General features: G+C 42.5%; 1 protein-coding gene across 2 annotated transcripts in view; it reads left to right on the plus strand.

The window, feature by feature from the left end:
• PHACTR1 (phosphatase and actin regulator 1) overlaps positions 1–23,541 on the plus strand; it is a 73,180-nt gene that overhangs the window by 26,635 nt on the left and 23,004 nt on the right. For both annotated transcript variants that reach the window (XM_009579599.1, XM_009579598.1), the window contains 2 exons: positions 160–368; positions 1,910–2,066. In XM_009579599.1, the coding sequence (XP_009577894.1) occupies positions 160–368; positions 1,910–2,066 (366 nt within the window). The remainder of the gene's footprint in view (positions 1–159; positions 369–1,909; positions 2,067–23,541) is intronic.

A 23,541-nucleotide genomic window follows, 5' to 3' on the forward strand; every position in this document is an offset into this window, starting at 1 on the left:
CCATTAGAAGTCTTGCTGGTCATGAAGATCTTTCTGTCCTCGTTTCTTCTCAAAAAAGAATGAAAGACCACGACTTTCCTAAATACAGTGAGAGAAGCAACTCAGTCTTCCATTGAGCTGTTTCCTTTAGTTTATTTATTTGTTTTTCTTTCCCAACAGCTCTGGTTTACACACAGGTGACACTGTTACAAAAACAGGACCTGGGGGCCTTCCAGACATGAGACAAGTGCCAACTGTTGTGATCGAATGCGATGACAATAAAGAAAATGTGCCTCATGAAACCGACTATGAAGATTCTTCCTGCCTCTACACAAGACAGGAAGAAGAGGAAGAGGAAGATGAAGATGAGGATAACTCATTATTTACAAGTAAGACTCGTTTCATTTTTCCTTTCTCATTTATTTAATTTTTACTCTGAACTCTCAATACACAAGGGAAGCACAAGGCCCTTGAATTTTCATTCTTGACTGTGGCTTTTGCATCTCTCAGGGTTTGACTACATGGGGATGCTTGGGAAATTAATCCAAAATAACAAGTAGTATGAATTTATAGTGATTTCCCTAATCCACATGAATCCCTGTCTGGGTAGCTCTCAGACAGAATTCAAATGACTGTTTTTGGCTTATATTAGTTCACTTCCAAATTGACTTTTGGATTCACGTTCCCAAGTGTCCATGGTGTAGAGAAGCCCTGCCTTTGGCTTAAGTCAAGACCAGCTCAATAGAGTTACTTCAGGAGGATGAAATAAGTGCCACCGATAGAGAATCAGAGCTTTTATATACAGTAATTATTAAATCATGTCAGGATCGTAAGTCTGCACATACTTTGAACGGGGTCACGATCAGAGAATTGGGCTCAGATAAGAAGAGAAGAGGTTAATTGATAGCCATATCGCAATTACAGTCTGGAAAGGGACCTGTGACCCCTTCCTGACTTCTCTGAGAAAACCCATCTCCTGCCTCGGTGTGGCATCATAGGACTCTGCCATGAAGACAAGATCCAGTACTTTGCGTATGACAACTGCTTGTCATCCTGCAGGTCGAGCTGAAGTTTCAGGGCCTTGGATTTCTTTTCTTCTGAAAACTGGGAGCAGTACAATCAAGCAACACCCTTTTTAAAACACACACAAAGAACATTCTAAAATAGGCATATTTCATCTCCTCAGAATCCTCCCTTACCCTGCAAGTGAAATTAAGCAATCTTTGCTCTTAAACTAAGAAACAGAGCAGAACTACACTATCTCATACTCTCCTGCCAAAGCCCAAAACCTCCCATGGGTTTGTGTCTCTCTGTCTGCTTGTGTCTGTCTTCCCTGCTCAAACTGCTTTGGATGTAAGCCTAGGAAAGCAAGCTTGAGCCATGAAAGGCCACTGGTTTTCACAGTGTCTTTGTCACTGTCACTGCCTGAGAAGCAGCATCAGTTAATGTACATAGAGATCTGTGCTGCTTCTGATTGACTTTTGATTCCTTCTAGTGTCAGCTTGGATGTCTTGATATTACATTTCAAGAGAGAGAGATACCTCTCTCTTTCCACATGCTGTAGCTCTGCTGCCCACCCAGTTTCTGAGGTTGAATTATTCATTCCGTTACGTGGTTCAGAAACACTGTGCTAGAGAAAGCTACATATGCTACTAGCAATTCTGAAACAAGCCCTTCTTCTCCACTCCCCTCTATGGAGCAATAGTTTAATTTCTTTTTCCTGTATACCTACCAAATTCAGCTTTTCCTTATGATGATACGAATTGAGGTTAATTGAGCACATGAAGTTAATTGATGCCCCTTTTCCCACAGTCCATACCAATGTAAATGAGAGCCTAGTATCATCCCTTGGCTAGTTCTTCTTTGCCTGCTGCATGCTGTAATGAAATGATGACACCTCCTTTGGCAGAGCCTCTCCTCTCTCCCACAGGCTCCCTGGCAATGAAAGTCTGCAGGAAGGACTCTTTAGCTATCAAACTAAGCAACAGGCCTTCCAAGCGAGAGCTGGAGGAAAAGAACATCCTCCCCATGCAGACTGATGAAGAGAGGCTCGAACTTAGGCAGCAGATTGGGACAAAGTTAACAAGGTAGGAGACGAACATTTTTCTAACTCTTGCTTTTGGAAATATGTGGTGGGATGCATATTTTATCCTTAGTCTGTAAACATTTGAAATCTGTTTGTTCACAATGTTCAAGAGGAAAAGCCAGGGGGGCGGGTAAGACTCTAGACATTCTTTCTGCTCTAATATAACTTCCCATACAATGCCCCATTTCATTTTCCTGGCATATCCTATGGGATCTTTGGTTGTGTTAAGTATCAGCATGAACTGTGTGGATTTGGTTGTTTTCAGTGCACCAATGGGAAATGTTCAGCTTTGATGACATTTTGGACTGTAGCTGCGGGTGCCATTTGATAGGCTATTAGTTTAGCCAAAGGGCAGAGGTATAACTTTCGCTTCTGACTGCAGCTCCTGTGAGTAGCTGGGTCTTTTCCTGATCCAAAATACTTACGTCCTTCAGTACCTGCTTTTTTTGGGTCAGGTTGGACAGATTTACCCTGTCTAGACTCTTCCTTCTTCATAACAGTGTTACTCACCAGCTGTTCTGGTTTTCTGTATTGCATGGGATATAGAGGGGTGGCCATTAAATGTGGAAGATTTCTGTCAAGAATTAGTAAACTGAGGTCAGGTAGAAATATCTAAGAACCTCCTATGCTCCAGCCATGGTTTCTGTAATCAATTTAATACTGTTACATTATCAACTTGGTGGTACGCAGAGCTGGTGAATGCTGTTAGTTGCCCTCCAGTGTGACTCTGAGAAAACCACAAGGAGAAGACCAGCCAGTTTTTGGGAATCTTCTTGTGAGTTTTCTTTTTTTTTTCCTTTTTTTTTTTGGTGGGGGGGATGAGGGGGGAACATCACTACCATACCGAAGAATAGGAGCTCCTGGTAAATACCTCTTTCAGCATTTTATCTATGTTTTTTTCCATGGCCTGTTTATCGCTTCTTTGGAATAAACTAACCACATCTTTCCAGTCTGTCTTTGAAAGTCTTTGTGCTGGGTCATGCTTAGCCTACTCCAACACCTGTCTAATTCTTCAGTATGAAGGGTCTCAGCAGTGATACCCAAACTATGCAAGATGGCACTGCACTGTTGCTGGTACTGTGATTTTTTAGTCCAGTCTTTATTCAGCCTAATACCTTGTTAGACTACAGATGCACATGGAGCTCTGGGTCCCAAAGAGCAGCACATGGTAGCAAGGTCCCAGTGCTTATATGTTTGATTTTGAACTGTTTTGAAGCATGTGAAGAGTTGAAATTTTTGGTTCTTAGTATATTTTACTGTGCACTGCTTGACCTTGCAATGACATTGAACAGCATTTCCAGTGTGTTGCCCATTTGCCTAAATTACTTCGGTCTCTCAGAAGTTTTACAGCACTGTCTGATGAAGGTAAATAGTGTCATTTGCAAACACTGACTCTGCACAACTCACTGTGCCCCAGGTGTTTTTTATTATAAATATTTTATATCTCACCTCTCCAAAACCTGCTTTTTCCCCATTAAAGAATGTTTCTTCAGCATATCTCTTTTTAACAAGGGAAACTAATTTTGGCAATACCCAGAACCCTTTCTGTGTTAGCGCCATATTCTCACAATGATATTGTTTGTTTCCCCAATTGCCCGTCTGCTCATTCAGTCTGAGGTATAATGCTTGGTCTTATCGTCTAATATAGTTAGGACTTAGGGGCAATCACAAATAGTTCAAATAATTAAAACTGTGTATATACGAGCTCAAAAAGTAGCTGAGCCACTGTTGTTTCATTCCCGTTTTATAGCAGTGTAACATCACTGAAATTGGTAGAATTTCACAAGCCTTATCTGAATAATATAGTTGCCAGTCTGACCTTTTAATTACTGGTATTTACTAGTATCTCATCCTTTTGAGTAGTTAAAAAGAATCAAGAAATATGAGGAGAAAACAACTTTCCTCATTTCTAATATGCAAAAAGCCACAGACATTCCAGCAGCAAAAAGGAAGGTACCTGTCTTACCAGTGCTTTGTATCTAAATGCGATGTATCCATGTGCACAGACTGATGAATATTAGATTGAAATAGAGAGAATATTTCAATTTGGACAGTATTTCTTTACTGTCCAGACTTCATTACTGAATCCATCCTTTGCCATTGCTCAGTAATTGTCATACAGTGATGCAAATGCCAAGCAAAATTAAAGTAGTGAAGCATTTATAGTCCTTAGAGAAGATGCTAGATGCAGACTATAATTGCAGCTGGCAATTTTGGATTTCAGAGGGATTTGTACTGTTTCACCAATGGTCCCCTATCGTTTAAAATAGCCAGCCAATGAAATCACATATGCTACTTAGGGAAGTAAAAAATGCAGAATAAAAACTTCAGCAAATAGTTATTGTCTGTAATGGATCAATTAATTTTCACCAAGAGGCTGATTAGGATACTTCAGCATTTACGCATAATCCTCACAGTATTTAGTTTGGAAGAGCTCATCGGCTGCCACATTTGGCAGATCAGAGTTTAGTACTATAAAGAGAACGTCATTTTTAAAGACGCTTATAGCCAGGCATATTGAGAGATTGACCATTGACATATTGTGTGGGACCAAAATCATCCCAGGTGTAGTTCCTCCAGCCTTATTAGTGTTGCACCAGGAATCAGTTTGGCTCAGAACTGTTTGTTCAGATCCTGTTTAAATGTAGCTTGGAACCTCTGAACCTCCAGTTAGTCCCAGAAAATTGTTATGACTTTATTATTGCATCCACCAACTGGAAGAGAGACTCCAGAGCAGACTTCACCGTGTTGCCTGTTTCCCATGCCGTGAGAATAGTGCCTTGACTTACACCAGACCAGTTGTAAGGGTAAGGCTGCAGAGACTGTATCTTATAGCACTACACACCTGAATATTAGCTCAGCCGTGAGACAAATTAACACCTTTGTGCATATCATAGAAACACTTCACATGAATGTAGTGCTTCACTGGTGTGTATCCTGTATCATGCCTCAGCACATGTAGATCCAAGCAAAAATGGAGCATTTTGCCCAAGATGGCAAAATATATCCTAGCAAAGGCAGGAGATCCCACATCACATGAATTCCAGCCACATGAATAGGCCACTGCACCTATTTCTAGGCAGTCTTTACACAGAAATTGCAGCAACCAATTAGAAGACCTTCTCCTCTAACCAAACCAGAATGGACTACTCCAAAATGTGATACCTACTATGAGGCAAGGAGCAAAAATAGTGAATTAAGATGCAGAACTTCCAGCTCATAACCACATGTGACTCGGGGATAGGAAATGGATGCTGGAGGCCAAGTTCTTGGCTGCTTGCAGCTCCATTACCTTCTACTCTGAAATGCAGACCTTCTGCGCTAAGTAAATCTTTAAGTGGGTATGGTTTTCTTTTTTTTTTTTTTGCCTGCTCAGCTTCTCCCAAACTCCTCCTCCATTTTATCCCCTGGTGCCTGCACAGCTGCTCAAGAAGTGTGTATAAGTGACCATAAGACAGAAAGGAGAAAACAGGAGGGAAAACAGGACTCTGAAAGTTAGCAGGCAGAGGGAAAAGACAGACTTCTGCCTTCTGCCTGTCTCTCTGGCTGTGTTGGACCTGCTGGGAAGCAGTGGTCCCTGACTATTCAGGTTAGAGCGGGGGGCGGGAGGACCTGGATTTAGCTTTCAGTGACTATCAGGGTGAGAGGTGTGGGGCGTATCTGGGCTATGACTGTGAAGCAAGGACTCAGACAGGCTCTGGATCTGAGCTTGGAGGTTCTCCCAGGGGCAATGATAAAGGCATGGCCTGTCAGGAGCCCCTGGTGAGGAGGAGGGCCAGCATGATGGGTGATGCATGGTAGACCACTGTCCCCTGGTACTGGTGCTTCAGTACCAGTCCTTGCACTTCTGTTTCACCAAGGAATCATAATGGTGGTCATAAGAGACCACACAGACTTCCCCAATCAACATACTATTTAGTAAGCACAAGAGCCCTTTAGAGAAAATGTATCTATATATTTCTGTATAGCTATACACTACGCCAGACTTTGCTGAGGACTTTGCACTCCCTTGAACTGGGAAGACCTGGTTTCTTTGTGTGTCTTTCACAAAGTCTCTCCCATACCTTGAGACAACGCGTGTCTTTAGACTATGGCTGATCTGCCACGCATCCTACAACAGAGGCTTTCTAAAGCACTCAAGTCTTTTTTGAGTCTCTTAACCCCCCAACTCTAGTGAAGGTGCTCTTTAGCAATTAGATACAGGAGTATTAAAGCTGAGATTTTGGTCCACTGCTTTTCAAGAATGCATGGCAGTGTCCTTATCTGTTCTCCCTGAATTGCTTCCATCCTGGCTTTCCCACCTGCTGGAATAGGATGATCTAATCATACAAAAAATCTGGTAATCCAGTATTATTATCATCACGTTGCTAATAATCAATGTTAAGGGTACTTCTTGGTATTCACAGTATTATTACTGGTCAGCATCATGTCTGTCTCATCAGCACACTTCTACCCACCTCAGGGCAGAGGGCAGGCTAGCTGCAGATCACAAGGCAAGGGAGATACATAAAGGCTGTCCACAGGCAAGCAGTGCGTGTCAGGGGACTGCTACCCATCACTGGCAGGTGCCTCAGGCAACCCAGTAAGATTTTGCAGCCCAGTAAGATTTTGTGCTGTGCTGCTGCCAAAAGCTGTCTGTTGTAGGAGTCAAGTTTAACCCAAGACCATGCCTGGTGTGAAAGCGAAGAGAGATGAGGACAGGGAGAAGCCCTCTGCACATTAGCTAAATAATTAAATAGAAAATAATTAAATTAGAAACAAATAAAGAAGAAAGTAACTTCTTGCAGTGTCCACACACTACCTTTTGCCTCTCTTGTGACTTTGAGTGATGGACATCCCATTGCTTGACTGAATCCTGCGAGTGTGTCACTGTATATGTTCCGCTGGCTTTAAAGCAGTGAATCAATGGCAAGCGCCTCTGTCAGATATACAGTAGTGCTCTGCATTGTTTTTTGTATAGCCCTAGATTTATTCACTACAGTACCTTATGGGGTGCTGTCCTTACACCAGCAAGTGGAAAATCTTGATCTGAAGCAATATAAATAGCGTATTGCAAGTATCATGAGGCAAAGGATAGGAAGTATGAAAATAGATCACAGAGACACTGCCTGTGTGCGTATGGCTGTAAATATGTACGCTTGAGATACGGACATGCAGACCTGCTGGATGTGTTTATAGTCCCATTGATGCTTTGGAAGTAGTACCGAGATGTCTGTGACTGAAAAATGTAGCATGAAAAGTCATAAATCTTTGTTATGGAGCAGCAGGTTTGACAGATGATGGTGACCTACTACCTCGATCAGAAAGGTAATCTACTCTACGCATTCCCTGATCAATACTGCATCTTCCTCAGCCATACTGAAAAATACTGCCTAGAAACAGAAATCTTGTGATGAAATGAACTTGGTGAATTCCCACAAGTATAAAAAATTGCCATTGATTTTTAAAATGTCATGAGGCTGCTGTGAGATTTTTGGACTTGTTCACATCAGCTGCTAGTTGTCGGTGTGTCCCTCTGCATGAGGGAGAGTATTCTGGAGAAAGAGCAATAGAGTACGTTTGTAAACAGAAGGGGAGACCAGAAAGAAGAGTAGAAAAATTGGACCATTGGGAAAAGGATTGCATCTTCGGCATCACCATGAAGGTGACAGAGATATTACCAGTGCTGAGGAAGGGTCGGTCTGTAAGGCTTGCACAGTCGTTAAAATGCACAGCAGTACCTTCGGAGGCCTGAGGGGACTGAATAGTCCGAAGTGATTGTTTTTATTTACTAAAAAATTAGGCTGTGAGGAGATTCAGCTTTTTGAAACAGCTAATTATTTAAACGGTTTTGCAGTCCCACTGAGGGGAGGGTTTGTTCAGCCAGAGGATAGCAGCAAGATGGCCCCCATCAAGCACGGCTGAATCTCCTCATGGCTGTTCCCCATCCAGCGCTGTGGAGACATTTTGTGCCCTCCCCATCTCCAAGTCATTTAGGGATAAAAAGAATGGGCAGACAGCAGGATTAGGCTTTATTCATGGACCTCATTTTGTTGGGTAACGTGAAATAATTTCTTCCTAATTACCTCTGACGTCTGCAATTCTCACACTTATTGTTAGCTTCCACTAATGAGAGAAAAGCAAGTGCCTAAAGCAAGAGCTCATCCCCAACCGCAGCGCACATGTGTGTGTGTGGAGCTTGCCTCTTCACATGTCGGGTGCTGGGGATAAATCACACAGAAAATGGGATTGTGATAAACAAGCTCATCTAAATCCTGGATTAGAGGGGACGGTGCGACAGCGCTAGATGCGTGAATGGGGGTGACCGAAAAAAGCTGCAAAGGGCTGAGCCTGGGTTTTAGCCGCGATGGTACCTAGGGAAAACAGCATTTTTTTCCCTTTCAGTTTAGCTTTGTGAGGAGGCTGTACATTTGTGAAAAACCCCAAGGGAGCTATCTAAATTGCCCTTAGCATCAGGAGGAAGGCAGCAAAAGCAGGTGATTATCTGTGGGCGACAAGCTGAAACCGAGTTATCATTACACATCTGGGTTCAACCTCCAGGAATAAATACTCTGAGCAGAACTGATCTGGGTTCTGTGCGGGCGTACGGATGGGAGATGGGCTCTCAAGGCCCTTGTCAACCCTCTTTTCTGTGATTGATGTCCTAGCGAGCTCTGTTACGCTGAAAGGAAGGGTGGCTTTGTAGTTAAAATGCTCTGGGAAGGCTGCATCTTCCCCAGGCTTTCCAACCTTAGGCAAGCCACTGAAAGAAACACATGCACACATATACGCATATATATATTTAAGGTGTGTTAGGGTGTCCAAATGTACATGTGCCTATGAACTTTGGAAAATTCCATTAGCTGACAAACTCTCATTGACAGCAAAGTTTGTGTGCTTTCAAAAAACCACCCAGATACCAGGATCTCTTTAGACATCTAACTCTGTGTTTCAGTAGGACAAGGGTCCTCATTTCTGAGCATGGTTTGGACTTGTCTCTTTATATTAGGAATTTTCATAGCTAACATCATCATTCATCACAGAAAAAGACAAGTCTAACATCAAGAATGATGCTATTACTATTTTGATATGAGTTTCAACAACTAACAGCATGAATTTGCTTCGTCTGAGTAATTTGCTATGGCAAAAGGTCAATGGAGCAATCAAGGAAAGGGGAGGTGACGGTGGGTAATGTCACCACAAAACGCATCACCTCTACATGCTCCCTCATTTGTGGGATAAACAGTGTCCTTAACCTATGATCTGGATGGGCCCTGGAGTGTGATCTCCCCTCAGGATGAACCCCTGCCACCACCAGTTTCACTCAACGGGGGCCAGCAGATGTTTTGCTGTGTATGAAAGCAAAGCCTTGCAGAGTGGATATAGTCTGTCCTTGGGCAGATGCGTCTCCGTATCAGAAGGTGGGGCTCAGAATGTGCAGAGACAATTTATTTATGTTACTATAAAGGAGGAGGAACGTTGTGCTGAGGAGAGGAATGCTCTTAATGGTAGGCAACAGGCAGCACGAAGCGGCATTTGAGGGCAAGGTCTCCCCAGAGGCACCCATGTGGCCACTCATGAAATGGAAAGTATTTTCTCCGTGTCAAAAGTTCATTTCAATCAGAGATGTCGCCAGCCCAGGAAGGTATTTGTTATTCCTGGGGTCTGTCACTGCTCCCGTTGCCTGCTCTCATGGAAGCAGTGCAAGTCACTCCGCGCTGTCATTGCAACATCTGTTTCTCCCATTCTTTCTCTGCAGAAGCCAAGGCAGAATACATTATGGGGTTACAATTTCCGCTTCGTGCTTCCCATCCTCTTCAGCCCCCTGACACAGTCTGTATTTGAGGTCTAACTCAGGCTGTCAACACAGCCAAGACAAATATATTTAGTCTACCTTAGTTTCCTTTGCAGTTTCAGTGGGGTGTGGTATCCTTCATTTTCTGCCTTGAATTGATTGCAGTGTTGCTTTTAGTTGTCAAACCACTGTCAGTTTTTACCTCAGAAGAAGCCACGTTTCTCTGCTGGGCAAAATAATTCATGGTGAAATAATGCAAGCTTGTGGCAGTAATGAAATAACATACGTCAGTAATAGAAATAGTCTTTTATTTCTCCAGTAAACAAGAGGCCGCATGGAGTCCATGCAGTGCTCTCTTTTGAGTAAAAGAATGACAAATATTAATAAAAACAGGTGAAACAAACACAAGCAAGGAAGTAGCTGATGCAAAATATTATATTCTGGCTTTAAAAGAAGAAAACAAAGGTGGTTGGTTTGTTTGTTTTTCTTTTGCTGGTTAATGCTGACAAATTCAGGGCAGCTCCATTAAGAACTAGCTTATAAATTTCCACCTTGAAAAAATCTAACCATAAATCTTCATGGTTTGTGTCTGCTGATTGTGGGGAGTTAATCACAAGCACAACAGTTGCTCAGCTTGGATGACCTTGTAATTTCTGTAAAGGAAACAAATCAGATGGCAGTACAAGTAGATAAAAGAAGCAGACTGGCAGGAATAAATTTCACTTTATAGGCTGATGATTGTAAAATGGAGAAATTGCTTTTTGAGCAAAATATTTAACCTCTCTCAGAAGTTACAGTTTGCATTTTTTTTCCCCTTCGGTGTATTATGGCCTATTTGGCAACACATGTGCAGGAGATTAACATAGGTAATCCTTGTAAAGGAGTCAAACAGAGAAAACCAATTTTTTATCCTGACTCCAAACAGCCTTTAAATATGTATGTGCTCATATATGTGCACTGTGACTATTACTGTGAGCACAAGCAGGACTGCTAGAGAAGTAAGTCTAACTTGTGTGCATGGTCATCTATCTATGTCCAGAAACGCAGGAGTTTCATATGCAGGTTGTGGTATGTGAGTAAATAGAAGTGACTTTTTGAAGAATTGGCCCTGTGGTAAATAGGATTTAATGTTTTATATGTTTGTTTTATATAGGATTAAATGTTTTTTGGACAAATGTACCAAGGAAGTGAATATACTTACCATTACACCTGATACAATTATGTAAAGTTGGAATTTTGCATCTTTTCCCTAAGATATAGTGTTAACACGAGGATCAGGTAGAGATGAACAGGGCCTTTTTTTGCATACGTGCAGAAGAGTTACAACTGGTCTTTTAGAGGCAAGCACGGATGAGAATTATGCTCATATTTCAGTGCACTGGGATTTATAAGCACTGCACAGATCATATGTGGGGATTAAACAAAGTCCTTAGCCTCAGACCTGACCATGTAAAATTACCATTTATGTTAATAACATTAGTGGAGTGGAAGTGTTCTCACATGCAGTAGACCACATCAACGTGTCTCTAAGTATGCAGCCTGTAATATTCATTGCTGGAATGATGGGGAAATGCAAGGCATCAGGAGGGGAATACTCACAGCTCACTTGTCTCAGCATCCTCCCTGAAAGTTGCGCACTTGACTGACTCAGATTTGATTCTCCCACCTGCCCATCACCATACCTTGCCTTTCTCTCAGTTCTCTGCACTTGTCACTAGACATGTCATGTTTTAACAATTAGGGCATGTGTTAAAATCTTCAGGAGAGAACAATGCTGCCTCACTATTCAGCATAAAAGTATATCTGAAAGGATGAATTTGACTCAGCAGTATTAAAGATTTAGTGCCATCTTTATTTTCTTTGATGTTTCTTTGATCGATCGTGGCAACTGGGAGAAGTGCCCAAAGACTGGAGGAAAGCAAATGTCACTCCTATATTCAAGAAGGAGGACTAGGAATTATAGGCTGGTAAGCCTCACCTTGATCACTGGAAGGTGATGGAGCAGCTAATCCTGGAAACCATATCCAGGCACGTAAAGGACAAGAAAGTCATCAGGAGTAGTCAACATGGATTCACAAGGGGAAGTCATGTTTGATCAACATGATGAACTTCTACAATGAAATGACTAGCCTGCTAGACAAGGGGGGAGCAGTAGATAGTGTTTATGTAGACTTCAGTAAAGCTTTCAACATTGTCGCCCATAAGATCCTCACAGTGAAGATGTTGAAATATGGGCTGGATGGGCAGATGGATTGAAAACTAACTGAATGGCCGGGCCCAGAGGCTGGTGATCGGTGGCACAAAGTCTAGATGGAGGCCAGTAATTGGCAGTATACCCCAGGGGGGCAGTACTGGGTCCGCTCCTCTTTAACGTCATTCATTAATGATCTGGATGATGGGCAGAGTGTACCCTCAGCAAACTTGCTGATGACCCAAAACTGGGAGGAGTGGTTGATGCACCAGAGGGTCGTGCTGCCATCCAGAAGGACCTTGACAAGCCGGAGAACTGGGCTAACAGGAATCTCATGAAGTTCAACAAAGGCAAGTGCCAAGTCCTGCCTCTGGGGAGGAACAAACCCATGCAGTAGTATATGGTGGGGGCCGATCAGCTGGAGAGCAGCTTGACAGAAAAGGATCTGGGGGTTCTGATGGACATCAAGTTGGACATGAGCCAGCAACAGGAAAAAAGGCAGGGAAAAAAGGGCTAATGGTATCCTGGGCTGCATTAGAAAAAGTATTGCCAGCAGATCAAGGGAGGTGATCCTTCCCCTCTGCTTAGCACTGGTGAGGCCACACCTGGAGTGCTGTGTCCAGTTCTGGGCTCCCCAGTACAAGAGAGATACGAGCATATGGGAGAGAGTCCAACGAAGGGCCACGAAGATGATGAAGGGACTGGAGCATCTCTCCTATGAGGAAAGGCTGAGAGAGCTGGGACTGTTCAGCCTGGAGAAGAAAAGGCTCAGGGGGATCTTATCAATGTGTATAAATAGCTGAAGAGAGGGAGGGTACAAAAGGGACAGAGCCAGGCTTTTCTCAGTGGTGCCCAGTGACAGGACCAGAGGCATGGGGCAGAAACTGAAACACAGGAGGTGCTGTCTGAACACCAGGAAACATTTTTTTCACTGTGAGGGTGACCAAGCACTGGCATAGGTTGCCCAGGGAGGTCGTGGAGTCTCTCTCCTTGGAGATATTCAAAAGCCATTTGGACACAATCCTGGCTCTAAGTGGCCCTGCTTGAGCAGTGGGGGTTGGACCAGATGACTTCCAGAGGTCCCTGGCAACCTCCACCATTCTGTGATAGCACAAGGCATCAAAAGACCTGACAAAGTCTTTGTGTGTTAGCAACATCTTTGCCTTTTGAAGTGCACAACGTTGTTGGCTGATTTTTTGTGTGTGTCTCAGACTTTCCCAAATCCTGACTCCCTGCACTCCCCCCAGTCTAAGGTTACTGTGAATGCGTCTCATAAAGCTATTCTGATGCAATGCTTGACAAATTTCTCCTGCTTTGGGTTGTTGCACAATGGCTGTGCCAGCACAGACAATTTAGCCAGGTCACAAGCTCTGACAAATGCCTGTCTATGACATGTAGACCATAAAAGTCTCTAGCTCACTTCAATTCCAAGAGAGTATGGGGTTAGCCCTTGAGACCAAACTCCTTGTGCTTCTCTCCATGGGAAAAATTACCAGGACTCAATTTCTAAACATCTCACAGGCACGCTGTATTCACATGGAAATCAACTCCAGATGCCCAACTTCCCTCAACAAGCATTTCGCTCAGCCCTGCGCCGCCCCATCCCCTCAGTCCACCTCTGCCATAGCAAAAAAAACCCAGAGTCCCAGTTTCATTTCCAAGAGATTTTCAAATTCCTTGCACCCTTGTATAGCTCTTTTCTCCTTTTCTAGCTATCCGAAGCAGAACCTTAAGATTCGCCTTCCAGATTTTCTCTGGTGATCTGTCTCTGGGTGGATCAGAGACAACAAACAGCAATTTATTGTTCTTTCTCAATTCGGGGAACTGGCAGCTTGCTCCTCTCAGAAACATCCCAGCCAGCCTGCAAGGGTGCTCTCTGGTATCTATACAAACAGCAATGATCTCCAATAGTGCAGAGTACAGCAATGTTCTAATGGCTCTAGTAAGAAATAGGATGGAAGAATGTATTTGATGCACATTTTAGCAAAAACACTGCTCATCAGAGTTTGAAAAGCCGACAGGGTGTAGTAGTTGTAAGACATTTTTTTCCCCCTTCTTCTTTAGCAGGTGGTGTTCATTAGCTGGGCTCAGCAGAGCATCACTGCTGTCAAGCAGGAGCAAAGTTGTTATTAGCACTAGATAATCTCCAGTCATAAGAGTGAGCTTAACACCCAATAAACTATAAGGTACAGATGTAAATTCAGTATGCTTGTAAAGCAAAACACAAGTCCACATGTCTGTGTGGCCATGGGGGCCCGTGGGGGCTGGAACAAGGGGCTGAGAGAGTGTATTCTTTTACTTCGGCTCAATGCTGATGCATGAGAAATTGCACGTTTAAAACTAGTAATGAAGTTGAGCAGAACTGGGAAGCAGGCACTGTATCTGTTTGCCCAGGCCATCCTAGCCAGCATGTTTTAGTACCAATCTGCAGCCTCTCAGCAGTAGGTGCAGTTTCCAGTTTTATGAACACTTTGTGCATCATCAATACATGTTGAGAAGGGATTTTTGTCAGGGTGACTGTGCTGATTCCCTTTGCTACCTCTCTCCAAGCCCCATGCTTCACTGCAGCTGGATATGCAGAAAACAAGTGGATGCCACAAAACCAGGGCACTGAAAGCCCACGACAGAGGTATTTCAGTCCTGGCATCTGAGTGTGCCCTGCGGGGAAATCCAGGGCTCTCCTATGGCATGTCAGCAGCCATGAACAAACATACTTTGCTTGTCTTGCATACAAAATGTTTTAAATATTAACTCTCTTCAGCCTCTCTGCCTGAATGCCAGCTACATAAACTATTCAGACCAGTAAGGAGCTCAGAAAACAGTCACTAATTTAAGGCAGTCTTTCTTTAGAGGACAAACAATTGCAAAGATATGGGTTTTAATAGCACCCTCATTTGAAATGTCACAGGGAAGACACCTACAACACTGTCCCAATGGGGTTTAAGAAGTGAAGTGTCTGAAATGTAAAGGAGAAATGACTCTTCAGGTCAGCTGGGCCAGGAACAGGTTTCTCTCCCATTTTATGTAAAGAAGATGGAAGATGTCATTGGGCATTCCCTCCCCCTCCGTAGTTCAACATCAGCTCTAATTAAGGAAAAAAATAATGAAAAGAATACTGGTCTCCCCCCAGCAGCTAGATTGTGGTAATGAAGCAGGGTTTTAGATTGATAAAGTGTCAGCGGCAGCTGGGGAGTGTGCAGGCAAGAGTACAGGCACCTGGTATTAGTCAGAAAACTAAGAGTGAAGAAACTTCAGTAGGGGTTGAACTGAACCCTGAAACTTCGGGGAGAAAATGTAAAAAGCTGATGTCACACTATGCAGAAGATGAAGAGAAAGGCTGCAGCCTGTTCAGCATAGCACATAGGGTTTGAATGTCCCTCTGGAAGTGTTTTGTTTCATGGGGGGTTTTTTGTTTATTTTGAAGTTAAGAGTATTTGCCTGGAAATAGGATCTTTGTTACTTTGGAGATTATTGATTCATTTGATGTAATAAGCCTCTTTGTAACATTCCATTTGTTTTGCTGTGGAAAAACTTACAAAGCAACAACAGAAAAAAAAGATTATCACTTTATGGTCCAAATTTAGCCTCCGGGTAATTATGTGCATCTCAGTAACTTCAAGAGAAGAAAATGCAGATGGGACAAGAATTCTCCTGAGTAAAAAAAATCTTTTCATGCTTTTAGGCTGCTAGATTTAAACCTAAAGGTGATGATGTAACTGTGAGCAAATCATGTCTAATATCTTGTCAAAATAACAACTGTGCAGTTTCTTAAGGCATGGGTTTTTTTAATTTTAACCAGGTAAATAATTTCTTCTTTTTTTTTTAAACTAGCCATTCTTGGTGTTTTCTGTCTCTGGTACAGCATGTTTTCACTGATGTTCCATGAGATGCTACGATTTTAAAAACAGTATTTATGTACTTTGCTAATGCATAGAGGCAGACCTAGGCTCTGGCAGTGAAGGTGTTAAATACACACCAGCTGGAAGGGGACAGGTTGTGTTCTCGAACGAGGTAGGAATTTATACAATGGGCAAATCTCTGTGTAGGGTGGTGAAACACGGGATTTTCTAGAAAGGTAAGAAATGAATTCGCAAACAGTGATGCAGATAGATACAAACGAATCAACGTTGTAAAATGTATGCAAAGACCCAGTCTGATCAGCAGGTATCACAGATCCAGATGTGACCATTAAATGGCTAGGAATGACCCAGACATCTGCACTGCAGCTGGCAATGCAGCTTCTGGGGAGAGCTCTCCTTGTAACCTGCTTCAGTAGATTTGTGCTTGTAATTACCGTAGCAGTTACTGCAAGAAGAGTTGCATCTACTGGAGTTGGCTGAATAAGGGATTTTTGCATTTGGTACTCAAATGCAACAAAATAATTAACAAGTGGGGTAGGGAAAACAGAATAAAAATAGCAAATTGAGGCATTAATTTTTTATTACAAACTGAAAACTAGCATTTCAGGTCAGAATCAAATATTTTGTCCAATGCATTTTTTTCATTCTTTTTAATTTTATTTTTTTAAGAAAAGTATGTATAGTGAATTGTTTTCTCAGCTGAAACTACTCACTAAGTTTGACCTCACCTCGCAGATAGTTTCTGACCTACTGGAACTCAATTTTTCAGCAATTTTACTGTTTGTCACAATCGTTTCACCCAGCCCTAATTCTTAATCTTCAGCTGAACATTTTAGGCCACAGCCCTTTCCAGTAAGTCACTGCTATTTGTCACCTGCCTTTCATGCAATCTGGGGGTCTGAAGTCCCTCTGGCACAAAATAGTTAATCACTCTTAAAGCTCTCAAATTTGTTCACTTCCAGGAATTTTCCACATCAGTAACAAGACAAAGTGTGGGTACCATGCTATTTCCTATGCATCTTTTCTCCTAGAAACTGAACTATCGTGGTTTTGAATTGCTAACGCTGCCAACTTCTATTATAAAAGCGTTTATTTGGAATTCCTGTATTGTGGTTGTTCCGAGTCACTGGGTATTTTAGCTTTTGATTCATTTCTCAGAAAGTGGGTAAGTTGCTTTTTTTTTTGACATTACCAATGTAAAGTGCCTGTTTGGAGATGAATTTGATTTCTGCAGTATTGTTGGTTTGCCTTTCTTCATGCTGGCACTGGTAAAATGGTCTATAACAAACTAATACAGTCAGGGGATATACATAATTCCTCTCTCTCCGTTCTTTGAGTGGTCTAGCTGCTGCAGTAACAGAGGAGACTTTTTCAAGTTGGCCATGTAAGTGTTGAGCTTGCCGTCAGCAAGCTGGTGAAGCTCCCCACCCAAGTTTCCTTCATTAAAACCAACGGCTTTCTGCATTTTGGACTGAGATTTGCCATGATGGTCACAGATTATTTGGACTGCCAACCAAAATGGGTTTGTTTGTTTACGTGTTTTTAATGTCCCTGGCTTGATATTTTAGGATTACAGTTGTGTTAGTGCATATGTGAGTAAGAACATAGGGTGCTGTAGCTTTTTTAATTAGACAAATTGCATACTGACAGTGCTAGAAGTGTAAGATACCTGCTAATGCACAGGCTATGTACATACAGTCACTGTGGTCCACATATAATCACCATGTCCACAGAGGCCCATCAGGAGGTCTGATCTTCACGCTAGAGAAATATAGGGAAGATGGTTCCTCCATTATGTGCTTCAGCCCTTAACCCTTCCTCGGAGCCAGCAACTGCTTCTCAGCATAGGCAAAATTTAAGTTTGTGGCAGCAGATTTCTCTGAAGAGGATCCTTAGAGGAGAGGGGTGCTGGGAAAGATCAGTGGGGTTTTAGAGGGTTGTAGGAGGTTTGAGGAGTGGAACTGTGCTCCTGTTGTCATCCCTCAGCCTCCCTCCGTGGTTTCTTCCCTGGCCTCACAGACCTTCTTCCCGCTTGAAGTGTTGCTTCCTCTCTCCATCCCGAGGCCACCACACATGCACAGGAATAACTGCTTTATTCCTATATCAAACCATGCTCAACCATGCGAGCTTCCCTGAGCACCAGGAGCTGGGGCAGGGGGACATGCCAAGAGGGAAGGCGGCTCTGCTATTCTGGCTCTGGCTTGGAGATGGCTCTGCTTTTAAGAATGTAACTTTTATGGTAAGAAGCAGACATGTTCTGGAGACTAGCGGGATACCCCAAATTTGTTTAATCCAAGTTGCTAAAAACACCGAGGAGTGGTGTCACAACTCCAGTCACAACTGGCTTGGTTGGGTGACAGAGAGCTGAAGGGGTCTAGTCCCCTGCCTCAGGTCTGTTGTTTGGCAGAACGGTCCATAGGACAGTCCAGGAAGCCCTTCAGCAGCAGAAGATTGGGGACACCTTTGCAAATATATTAACAGTGATCTGGTCTCCTACAGATCTTGCAAATACAAGGTTACACCTCAAAACTGAGTAAGTGCAGAAGATGGCAGAAGAAGCCTCCAAAGACTAGTGTTTGGAGGAAAAGAATACTGAATTTAACCAGAAAAAAAGTAACGTACTATGAGGAGTAAGGTAAATAATGTTTCTAAAGTTTAGCATCTAGATCTTTCCTTCAAAAATGCATCTTTAAAGACTCGTTTGTTCACAGACTCAAAACCACATTACTATAGAGAGAAGAGATTTTAAAACAAACCAGACTCAATAATGCCTATAGATAGCAAGCATATCTGTTCAGCTTAGATTGATTTGCATGGTGCCATTTTATTCAAGTCATTCATGGATTGACCTTGAACTGTGAATTATGATCTCTTTAGCTTTGTAAATCAGCTTTTGGTTCAATATTATTACCTTTGGAGAAGCAACTGACTTCTCACAATGCTGTGCAGACAACAGAAGGACAATCGCTAACATTTTAGAACATTTTTTTCTTTATTACAATGGGTCCTAACATCCATCTGTTTTTTCTGGCATGCTTTGCATTTAGTACATTTTTCCCGCTGGATTTCTAGTACTCAAAAATATCCCATTTTTATTGTTCCAAAAATATATTCTTGAATTAGATACATAGCAAATTCCCTCCTCTAAAAAAGATGGTTCTTTGTTTCCTACTGCGGTTGTTGGATATTTTGTTCTTGGGATTAGGGATAAGAGATCTGAGAATTCATGCTGCAAAGCTCATGTGGTGTAACTATCTTAATTCCAACATGCCCTTTTTTTAAAATCATTTAAACTTGCGTGATCGTATTTTATGCGAACAGCCAGCATTTGGCTAAAAGGTTTGATGTTAATGAAACGGTACAGTAATGAAAGAGAGGAGGCTTTGAGGTGTGAGACATGAGCTTGTGTGATCTTGCAATGTTCCACATATCAGTAGGCGTTTTGCAGTTAGTATTATTCAAAAGGGGGCTGAAATCTGAATTTGTGTGTCTAGCACTACTTGGCTTTATCTTTAGAAAAGAATAAGAAATTAAGTAATTCCTTGGGAAAATGCAGGTGTCTGCATTGTGATACTGTGGTCTAATGAAAGATCGATGACCTTGGTATGTCATTATTCACACTGTTTCTACTCAGAGTCATAGGACTATCTAGTAATTCCTTTATTTCTTTTAACAAAATGCAGAGTTTATGGCCCTAGATGATTCTGCTTTATTTGGGTATTTTAAAGAAATATGTTCTGTATACGATAGGCAAGATTTTAACTTTATGCAGACATAATGAATTGTTGAAATCTAGATTTTTAATATGATTCTCTTTCCCCAGGAGACCTAATCTGGGCAGCCTGTTCTTCCTTGGGGAGCTTGTAACTTTCCCAAGAGTAAATCAAAATCATAATAAATCAATCTCTCAGTCAGCTGAAACAGAAAAGACTGCATTATTTGAGCTATGAGTCAAGAATGGATTCACATGGGCTAAAGAATGAGAAAACAAATTGGTCAGGTTTAGAGTTTTAAACAAAGGCCCAGCTTGGTTATATTTTTCACTATCCACAGATGCTTGAGCAAGCAGAAAATTTGCTGATTAGTTTTCCTAAAAATCCTCACTGCAATCTAGACTAGGTGGAGCTTTAAAATTTATATTGAAGCTGTTTCTCAACACAAAACCAAGTCTGGGATAAGCATAATTCTGGGGGGTGGTAAAAGACTGCTTAGAGCCTGAATTAAACTCTGAATAATTTTAGTTGAAAATCTGATTTTCCTGCAGAGCCCAGCTGGATACATGACTGCAGATGTGTTACGGGAACTGTTATTTGGTTGGTTCACGTGCCAGACTGTTCTGTATTTCTTGCGGTGCACTAGGAAGAACTGCTGAGCAAAAGCATTTCCTCTCTCCTCCAGGACATGGGACTGTTGTAGCAGTCCAGTCCAGGGAACAAACTGGGATGCTGAGGCAGCAGAAGTACCTTGCCAGTAAGGCACCATCAGAAAGTACTTAGATCTTCAACTGATACTTACCAGTTTTTAAATTTTCACCAAAAGGAAGCACTTCCTATCAAAACTGTAACTAGTTCTCATCTAAACTCTGTCTCAGAGGTGTGTCACCCATTTTCCCAGGGACAAACGGGTCTCTGCCCACTTTGGTCTGCTCTAGTCATTTCCACAGGCTTCTTTATAGCTGCAGAAGCACCACCATCTCTCAGGGGCTGAATGTTTAAAATCAACAGGGAAGTGGAGAGCAGTCATTACAGGATAACTGAATCGTGGCAAACACTCCTTGTGGTTTTATTGCCTTAATTTCTCAGGTAAAGGTGTCATAAGGCGTATTATCATGACTGATACCAGGAGACTTGTCACACAGGAAAGAGAGTTTAAAGGAAGAGATAATGTATCCTGCAAATTAGCCAACATCTTAATGGAGTCTAGTACAGGAAGTTTAATGGTGTAAAACTCTTGTATTTGGTTCTTTGGGTAGAGATTTTCTATTCAATATGCCTTCGGTTTATTCACTCATTGATAAAACTGTATTTAATCCCATTTTATAAATCCTGTTAGGAGAAGGATAATTCTCTGTAAACTCTAAAGTCTGGCTGGCAGTATCTGGGCTGATACTTCAGAGAAAGTGAACCTCCAGGCTTACAAATATTTTTTGCTCATTGTGCGGTGACGTAAGGGAAGGAGGTAGTTCATTCCTGCCCTCTGCTAACAGTTAACTGGCAGAAGCAAATACAAGATTTTCTTCTCCTCTCTTTTTCTCTTCCAATTTTCTGTACTTGGCACAGGAGTGGAAAGAGCCCCTGCTAGCCTATACTTCATCAATATTGCTTTGCTATCAGCCTTATTATTGGGAAAGGCAAGCTAAATTAAGCAACAGTAAGACTCTTTACTCCCATTGAATTTTCCTCATGTCGAATTATATAGCTGATGTAAATCAGCGCAGTTTTACTGGCTTCAGTCGTGCTCATTTATGCCAACTAAAGAGCAATGTGACAAGTAGTTCTTTGTAGCAGCTGGCTTCTCACGTGCCCAGCTCAGATTTACTCCTCTCCTAGAGCAATCTCTGGGGTGGTATGAACCCAGTTGCAACTGAGTAAAAAGATTTGCATGCACAGAATAAATTCAGGAGTTGCTTCAGAGGTTATGTCCCACTGTGCTCAGAAGTTTTTTTACATCAGGGTGACCTATGTCATCAGGAAGAGCTGCGTGAGCGTGGCTGGGCTCTGAGATGTTTTGGTGATGTTCTGGACATCTCACCATACTGCTGCGTGCCCTGTTGTGACCACCCGTGACCTGTTTGCCCATCAGTCCTGCTCTTGGGTCACGCACACCAGATGTCACCATTCAAGCACTGGAGAGCTGCTGGGTTCTGCCTCTTGTATCTGGAGTTAACAAGCCTGGCAAGTATACGGGGCATCATTTTCCAGCAAGCTCTGTACTATATCCAGCCATTATACTTACAGATGACCCAATACTAATCTCTTAGATTTTCTTGCCCTCTAGGCAGAGGCAAAGATGAATTTCCAATACCCAGAAAACACACATCCAGCACTGTCCTGTTCACGCAACAACGAGCTGGATGGCATTGACCAGCTCTTTCTCAGAGCTCATCCACAACAAAACAAGAAACTAAGGTGAGAAAGCCCATGACTCCTAGTAGGGGACAGCCAAGGCAGCCAGGAGCACCTTGCTTCAAAGGTGCTACCAGACACAAGGGCTGCAAGAATCTGACCCTCAGCCCCACAGCTAGTTGGCTGCTGTTCTGAGAGCCCTCTGGGTATGGCAGAGCAGGGTTAAGCATCACTGTATGGGCTCTTAATTTGTGTTTTGTATTGCCTGGGGAGGTGTACAGCCAGTTTTTCCTTTTATTGCTCCTGCAGGACACTGCCACATTGAGCAGAAATTGCCCATTCTGAGTTCTCAGTTTGCTGGGCAGGCTCCAAACAGTAGCATCCATCAGTGAAAATGCTGCCTTTCTTTCCTCTGGCTCCCTGAAGAGCTTACACCCCAACCAGCCAATGCTTTGAGTGTACAGTACAGCAATTGATTTTGCACAATTGTCCCTCCTGCCCCAAAACTCCTACTCATCCACCATGACGTGCCCAGCCCAGCTCAGCGCAAATTCAAAAAAAAAAAAAAAAAACCCAAACCAAAAAACCCCGCACCACACAATGTCCTTATGGAGAGCTGCTCAGCTCTTGTTGTATAGTTCTAGCACAAGGAGTATGGTACATTTTGATCATGCAGGGAATTAATTCGGAAAACTGGTTTGCTGTCAGGTTTATCTTTGTAAATCTGAGCAAACTGTTTTATTTTTCACTAACAATCTCATTTGGATACTATTTTTTCAGTGAAATCCTAGCAGAGCTTTCTTCACGTCACCATAAATCTTAGGAAGATTTTCTTTGTAGTAAAATCTTTGTCAGTGTATTTGCAAAACCACTATTAACAATACTGCAAAAACATATGAAGTATAAAACAGGCAACACGTTGCAAAGCACAAATTACAAAAAAACCAAACTTTCCCATCTCCTTAAATGCCTGAAGCTTATGGCAAAACTGCATGGATGGCACAGTGAAGGTCAAGCATGTTCACACAAGAGATTTTAGATATAGAAAGTGCTGTTAAAGCTTGTTACTTTTTAAGGCCTGTCTTGCCTTTTCCTTGGTTAGACACCTGTGTTCTTACAGCTCCATGAAACAGCCGGAGTTACCGTTCTGATCAACAGCAGCACCGCACATCCCACTCAATTCTTACCGTTTTCACAAGCTGTTGCACCAGGCTCCTTCCTCACCTCCGTTTTCTCCTGTTTATTCTGATTATACTGCTAATGAGACACTTGTTTCCTGACCTCTGGCCTCTTGACAGCCTCATGCAGCCCCTGTGATGTTAAATGAAATAAGGCACAGCAGCAATCCAGCAATGAAACCACTGAAATCAATCTCTGCAATCTAGGTGGGCTTCATTAATATTTTTTTATTCTGGGCAGCACAGGAGAGAAGGTAGAAGAGAGGAGGTATCACGCCTGGTGTTTGCCAAGATCGGAGTGGCACACTGGAGGTGGTATACTGAAATTTGGTGTGAAAAAAACGGTATCTTTGCAGCCATGATAACAAAGCAATAGCTGCTTACTTTTCTTGATTTACAGGATCAGTA

Source organism: Fulmarus glacialis, unplaced genomic scaffold (genome assembly GCF_000690835.1).
Source record: "Fulmarus glacialis isolate BGI_N327 unplaced genomic scaffold, ASM69083v1 scaffold1766, whole genome shotgun sequence".
NCBI lineage: Eukaryota > Metazoa > Chordata > Aves > Procellariiformes > Procellariidae > Fulmarus > Fulmarus glacialis.